At 29.8% G+C, this 7,857-nt stretch overlaps 1 protein-coding gene across 1 annotated transcript in view; it reads right to left on the minus strand.

The window, feature by feature from the left end:
• Positions 1–7,857, minus strand: part of LOC117178493 — a 455,271-nt gene that overhangs the window by 207,549 nt on the left and 239,865 nt on the right. Inside the window, exons 2-3 of the mRNA XM_033369920.1 lie at positions 5,431–5,918; positions 820–1,069 (exon numbers count right to left, since the gene is read on the minus strand). Of these exons, the coding sequence (XP_033225811.1) occupies positions 820–1,069; positions 5,431–5,918 (738 nt within the window). The remainder of the gene's footprint in view (positions 1–819; positions 1,070–5,430; positions 5,919–7,857) is intronic.

The raw sequence follows: 7,857 nt of genomic DNA on the forward strand, positions 1-7,857 counted from the left end.
AATGCCCCATGATATAGCAAATCAATTCAACAAATTGTAATCCCTTTACATTTTATTAACTCTTAGAAAATGTTTCGAATTTATAATAATGCCTTTAAATCTTTAAAATCCTTTAAAATTCCTTCAAATTATAGAAATCAATTCAATATTCTATGCAATTCACAAAAATATTATAAAGCCCCATCCAATTATAGAAAATCTGTTCATATTTTATGATATCAGGGAAATTTTCTGTAAAAAACCTGGAAAGCTTTTAAAACCTATTACAATTATTGAAATCGTCGGAAATTACTTGGATATTTTTAAATCTCTTGGAAATGCCTCAGATTTGAATATCCTCAAATATTTCAAATATTTCAAATATTTCCAAATTTTTTTTAATCCCTTGAGATTTTTTAAAGCTCTTAAACATTTCTTTGGAATGTGTTAATATATTCAAAGATTTTCCAAATCCTATTGAATCCGTTCAAATTATTTAAATGTTTTTAAAAAATCTCGGAACCTTAAAAAATTTCCTAAAATATCTAAATTCCTTTAATGTCCCTTCTAATTTTTAAAAATTCTTAAAAATTTATTTGACTTTTTATTGTTGTCTTTTGAAAAGTGACTATAGTGATTTTATTTTTGAAAAGTGCCTAAGAAGTGATCTGGGAAAAAAGTGACTGTGTGACAGCCCTGATCATTCTACACAGCTACATATAGTAAAGTGCGTCCTACAGAAACTCCTTGACATTTGCGATTTTCTTCAAAATTCCGGACTTTCCTGACCTGTATCTCCGTTCCTTAGGATTAAAATTTAATTTAAGGTCAAGGACTTACCTTCTAATTTCCTAACACACTTGATTTTTCCGGGATATTTGTCAGGATAACCAGGACTGAAAAATTCGTATTTGTTTTCATGTTCCTTGAAAACGTCTTCCTCGAACATTTTACACTCTGAATTCTTGTCTGCATCTCTCATATGACGTCCTCGATTACGAATTTTAGATGAATACGTTGATATCGTAGTCAAATTCTCGTTCGCCCCACTTTTAAAGGGCGCTTTGGGGTTTGATGTGGGGATGACTTTCTGGAATTGAAAAAATACACTCTATTTTATGATATAGAAATTCCATTCTAAATCAAGCAGAGAGATCTAGAGTAGCAGTGTAGATATTCCGGAAGCTATTTTTTCGCCGTGAGAATTCTTTCTCTTTCAGTTAATTCCAAGAATATAAAAAAACTTCGAAACAGAGAAGATGAGGGCGATTTTTCTTTTGAACTCTTAAAAGTGGATTTTCTCAAACCCCCACTTTTTACCATTTTTTTTTTAAGTAAACGCTTACATGTGCTACTTAGCATCGGAATTTCGTTTTTGGCAAACCACTGCTTCACAATAAAATTTTTTTGATATTTCCCGAGTAAAAATGCTTCGACTTGAGTTCGATTTGATTATGTCTTCAGTTGGCCTTCAAGACATCGATGTCTGGCTGCGTCTCAAAATTGAGTCGAGACATAAGCCTTCGTCTCATATGTATGGCCAGGACAGGTAAAACGGCGTTTACTTAGTCATAAAAATTAGACTAAAGAGATAAATTTATGTATTTAAGACATAGAAACTTGTCTCCTAGACATGAATTGAAGTCTGGCTCCGTCTCAAAAGTGAGACATGCTCAAGTCGACCTTCTCGACTTCAGCATGTCTTGATTGGGGGCATTTCAAGTCGAACTCAAGTCAAAGCATTTTTATTCGGGTTCTCATTTACACATTGAGAAATCTGAATCGCTTACGAGAAAAAATCTAATAACCGATAGGATGTTTTCCTTATATAATCAGAAACTGTGAAGAAATATAGAAAAAATAAAAAAGGCGGGGCTTACCCAAAAATCTCCTGTTTTTTTTTCAACGTACTTTGAAGACAAAAAGAAAATTTTCAGTAAACCCATACCATTTTTATTTTCAAATATTTTTTTCAACTTCTTCTAATATAAAAAGGCATTCTATGCCTTTATTAGCTGTAATTTTATTTAATAAATACATATTTATATTTTTTTTATTTTTCTAATAAGCGACATAACACATCACAAAAGAGCAATAGATATTTTTTGTAGAACTTTTCGATATGTGTAAAATTCAATTTGTAAGTCATTTTTTCATAAAATGCATTGTCTTACCAAAAACAAAACTTAACAGATATGTATTACATATTACCATCTATTTTTAAAAAGATGTTTAAGTTGGGTTTTTAGGAAAATCCACTTTTAAGAATTTTAGGAAGACCGACGCTACTTTGCCATTTTTTACATTATTAATTTGTTTCAAAAAAGTATACCTTTTTTAGGAATTTTCAGGTAATTTCAATGATTTAGGAAAAATCAAAAGAAAATTCTTGGTTAAACTGTAAATGAATATCCTATCTATATTTCAAAATTATATGTCTAGATGAAAAATTACTCAGACACTATGACATGAACTTTTCTTAAAATGATATATCATTTGAACAAATAATTCTTACTTTGTGTTAACTTTCTAAAGAATATAATGCGCATCATATTTCACAAACCGAAAGACGAATAATTATGAATTTTAGTGTCATATTCCAATATCAAATATTAAATGTCGGTTTTAAGTTCTAAAATTCATTTGAGCAAAAAGTAAAAAAATCAATCGAGGACTTGAAAAAAGTAACGTACCTTCAATCATTTTTTCCGATTTTCTTTAAGTTACTTGTCGTGCCTAAAGTCAAATATCTGAAAAAATACTGTTTTTATGATTTAACGAATCGAAATATTATAACTGATGCCATTCTAAATGAAAAACATTATTTTTTATGAAAAATATTAAAATTCACAAAAAAAAAACAATTATTTTACCTATGTTTTCTGCAATTGAATTTTTTCGCATTTTAAAAATTGGTAACAGTAGAGTTGTAGAGAATGTTTTTCTGGAAAAAATAAGCCATCATTTATTAAAATTCGATCATTTTTCAAAAATATATTTTGATTTTTAAAATCATAGCAAATCTATTTTTTTCAGATATCTAAATTTTTGCACGACATCTACCTTAGGGCATGTGACACATTCTAATACCTAAATTACCGACCTCACTTATTTAGTTCATTGAATATTATTTTTTAAACTTAAGAACTTTTTTTGTAAATAAAATAATGGACTGAAACTTTAAAAAATGTATCAGAAGACCATAAAGTACGTTTATGTACTTCATTTGAGTAGGAATTTCGCTAAAAACTATTTTCGAAAAAATTAACTGGGACCATTTTTTGACATAGCCTTGAAATGTTTTGAACTTAGAAACTTATTTTCATATTCAAATTATCTGCAAGGAGTAAAAACACGTACATAAACAAATTAAGTTCTCATGTTTAAAGAAAATTCAGTAAACTGAAAAAGTTAAGGCGGTAAATATTTCAGTGGTATTTGAGTGTGTCACATGCACTTAAGCGTAAATAATTAGGAAAATATAATAAAATACATAATTAACTGATAAAATTCTGACTTGAATGCAAGAAAACTAAGAATCTCTAACATCATTTTATTAAAATATTTAAAAACTGATGAACAGCGGGTCAATGTGTGCTTTTTTAAGAAAAAATTTTAAATTGATTTAAAACCACGTAAAATCGACAATTTCGATATTTAGATACCATAAAGTATGTACCAGTAAAGTTTTATATCATTTTGGCTTCTTGTTTTTGGTTGAGAAATAGAGGCACTTAAAACTATAAGCTTTTTTTGCTAAAATCATTTATATATTTTATTATAATAATTATTCATTATTCATTATTGTTTTAAATATAAAAATTAACGAATTTTGATCAGAAGAAATTATTTTCTCTACTAAATCATGTACCAGACAGCTTAGTAGTGTGTTATCATGTTTGACCCAGCATTTAATTTTTTTTCTTTCTGACATCCCATTCGAAATTAGTGGCCCCGAATACCTCTTCTACCCAGCTTCTGACAAATATATAAAAAAATTGTTAATTTGGCCACCATACTGGATCCGCCAATATGGCGGCAAGTTTCAGACAAGTACGACTTAAACTCAGATTTTAGCTACTTTGATGGTACCTGGCCCACTGTGTGATGTATAGAAAAAATCTTCGGTATTAATATTTTTGTTATGAAAGCTGACAAAATTAGGAACTCTTTTCTTCATAAAAACTCGATTTGTATCTAAATTTAACAAAGTCATTTTGAATAAAGGTTATGAACTTCCAGCAAGGAAATGTTTCTTAGGCTGGATGGAAGGTCGAAGATCAGATGTTAAATATGGGGATTGATTTATAGTTCAGAGTTGAAATGTAAAATATTATGCGGAGCTAAAAGTCATAGGTTAGGAGTAAAGGTGAAGGGCAAAAAGTTAGAAGTAATATATCAGGAATTTACATAAAAGGTAAATGGTAAGAGATCAAAAAGAAGATGTCAAAGGTTAAAGGTGATTAATCGCAGCTCAAAGGTCAACTTTCTTAAGTCACAGATCTTAGGCCATAATTATTGCAAAGGTGTTATACTTATCACTTACGATTAAAGAGGTAAAGATTTAAGGTTCATAATCTGTAATCTTTCTGGTATACATATAAAAGGTGAAGGGTTAGAAATCAAAAGATAGATCAAAGGTTAAAGTTTGCAAATCATAATTCATAAATCAAAGTTCAGTTCAACATTCCAGCTCATAATGATTTCTATGGTATTATTCTTATCACTCGTAGCATTCGTTAGAGGGGTGAAGGTTCACGGGTCAAATGTCAGGGATATCAAAGGTCAGGAGTCATAATAGTTGCATCAGTGTTATTCTTATCACCTGCATCATTAATTATTACAGTCAGAGATCAAAAGAAAGACATCATGCGCTAAGGGGTATTGGTCAAAGCTAGAAGTAATAATTCGAACGTCAGAGTTCAATCAACATTCGAGGTCATAATGGTTGCAGATGTGAAGGGCCGCGGATCAGGCTTAAGAGATATATATGAAAGTTCAGAGATCAAAAGGAAGATGTGAAAGATCAAAGTGATTGGTCGCAGCTCAAGGGTCATGGGTCAAAGTTCAAGAGAGAGACAGAGAGAGACAAAGTTCAAGAGAGAGACAGAGAGAGAGAGACAGAGAGAGTTAAGGGTTCGCTTTCAAAGGTGAAAGGCCAGATATCAAAAGCAAGATATAAAGGATTAAAGGTGATTGGTCGCAGCTTGAGAAACATATTTTAAATAGCAAAGGTTCGAATGGCCAGATATCAGGGATTCATATCAAAGGTAATTAGGTGCAGTTAAAGGTTGATAGGTCAAAGGTCAGGAGTCAAGTCAACATTCCAGCTTATAATGTTTGTTGTGTTGTTATAGTTTTATTACATGATCAACATTCATGCCGGCATCAGTATTGAAATATTATCAAAAGATAGCATATCTAATTTAAGACATCAGCCAATGCACTAACCTCGGAATCTAGAGTCAATGATGCGTTGAGAGAATTCGATTTGTCAGGAAGAGATTCGGATGAAATTCTATTACTGGAGGGATTCATTGAAAAGCTTTCAGTCTCCTCTTTTTGCAGAGGATTTGACGGCGTAGAAGACAAGCTGGTGATGTGGTGGACCCTTGCGTCGGAGACACGTAAGATGCCATCAGCTTGGCTCCCTTCGGATTCCATTTGAAGCCAAGGCGCCAAGACCTCATTCGTTGCAGTGACCGACGGAAATCCCAAATCCAATCGAGACCCAGATTCGAATCTGTCTATCATGGCATTGCCACTGCTTGATTCTGAATCCACCATCTTACTTCTGCTTTCACTGCCGGCATCCAATGAACTTCCTGAAGGTAAAACAGTGGATGTCACTCTCGAGGATCTACTGCTCCTTCGAAATCCGGAAGTCGTCCAGTTTGGATCTTCAATGGCATGCGACGTCCTCGTGGACGTTCCAGCAACTGAAATCAAAAATATATGCAGACTTTAAGAATTACTATATTTAAAACGTAACTTAATTATAATACTTTCTGGAACTTTTCAGAGATTTCGAACATGTATATCTACCGCTTCCAAGAAAATTTTCTAGGCGAAATTTATGAAAACAGAGTATATTAAGTAGAAAAACAGAAAATAGAATAACTCTAAAGATTAAGCTTCAGTCGGCAATATTTCAGAATGAATTCGTAATATAAGGAGTATATAACTTGTAAATCATGAAAAAGCCCAGGAAATTTAATTGGTCAAGGAAATTCAATAAAAATTCAGGGATTTAAAAGAAAAATCTTGCAAAAGTCAGGAAATTTCTATAATAGACACTTGAAATAATTGTTCAAAGATAATAAATTTGACCCCTTTCATTTTTAATCCAAAATTATTTTCTTTCATTTGTAAAGGGTACTGTGCTAAAAATGTTACATGGTTAGATGTTAAATGGTCAGGGAAAATCAAAAATTGGTCAAGAAAAAATTAGAGAATTTTCAAAATTAAGTTTTGCGGCCATCCTGGTATAATATTCTTGTTAGTAACTTACTTGATTTCTATTTTTATATACATACATATATTTCTTTTTCGTCATTTGCTTTCCCCTGATGATCATATTTTTAGGTAAAAATAATATTATTTGGTTGAAAATTCAGCAATTTCCGTGTCACCCTTTTTGGCATAAGATTAACTTTTTTGCTTTAAATTCACGTTTTAGTGTTTAAAATGAAATTAAAACATTTTTGAAAATTTACTTTTTTGTAAATTAATAATAATAATTCACTAATTCAGATATGCTTCAATTCAAAATTTTTGTTTTTGGGTAGAAAACTAATCTTTCCTATCTTGACTAAAAAATATTTAAAATTCGCCTACTTGGTTAGAAAATTCAACCATTTAGTTGAATAATCATCTCATTGGCTGAAAATTTTACTAATTTGTTGAAAGTTCGTTTTTTTTATTTTTTTTATTTGAATAATAACTTCTCTATTTTTGTTTACAAATTATCTCTATTTGTAAAAAAATTCAACTATTTGATTGAAAACTCATGTATTTTGTTGAAAAATTGTGTTTTCGATAGAAATTGAATATTCTTAGTCGTAAATTTAACTTTTCTTTTGTTTTTTGAAAATATATATTTTTAGTTTAAAATTCAACTACTTTTTTTTTACGTTTGTCTTTTGGTACAAAATTAATTTATAGTGGCAGAAAAGTCATCTCTTTTTATTTAAAAACTCGATCAGTCAGTTGAAAATTAAAAAAACATGGTTAAAGATCGAATAATAGTATTGAAAATATTATTTCGTTATTGAAAATTTTAACAATTTGTTAAAAAGTCATCTGTTTTATTCGAAAATGCACACTATATTGTTCAAAGTTAGTCCTTTTGGATTGCAAAATGATTCTTAATGGAGAAAAGTCATATTTCTTGGTTGAAATAATTTTTTTTTTTAATTATCAAACAGAAATCTGAAATTTTTTTATTTTGATTATTAAAGATTCTATGTTAAGAATATTACAAGAATATATTAGGCTTGTCTTGCAATATTGATTGTCTTTATTTTATCTTATTGTACGATTCTGAAATATTCTCTAATTTTCTTGATAAAAGTGTTTGCGATTGTTTAAAAAAAGGTAGATTCTATAAAGAAACAGCAATAATACTTAATACAACATTACCATTCATTTAAGTAACATAAACCAATTACTATCAGAAATTATTGTGATTAAAACTTATAAAAATAAATCTTTTTTTATCCTACAATCCATGCATATTGATTTTAGTTATTATGTATAATTTTACTAAAAATTTGCTTCGTGTATTTCACATGCTAGAAAATGAGACTTGAGTGTTTCGAGAAACTCGTTGAGAAAAGAGTCTTCTTTTGTTGATGGAAGATAAATTTATTATATTCT

This window comes from Belonocnema kinseyi, chromosome 8, assembly GCF_010883055.1.
Source record: "Belonocnema kinseyi isolate 2016_QV_RU_SX_M_011 chromosome 8, B_treatae_v1, whole genome shotgun sequence".
Taxonomy (NCBI): domain Eukaryota; kingdom Metazoa; phylum Arthropoda; class Insecta; order Hymenoptera; family Cynipidae; genus Belonocnema; species Belonocnema kinseyi.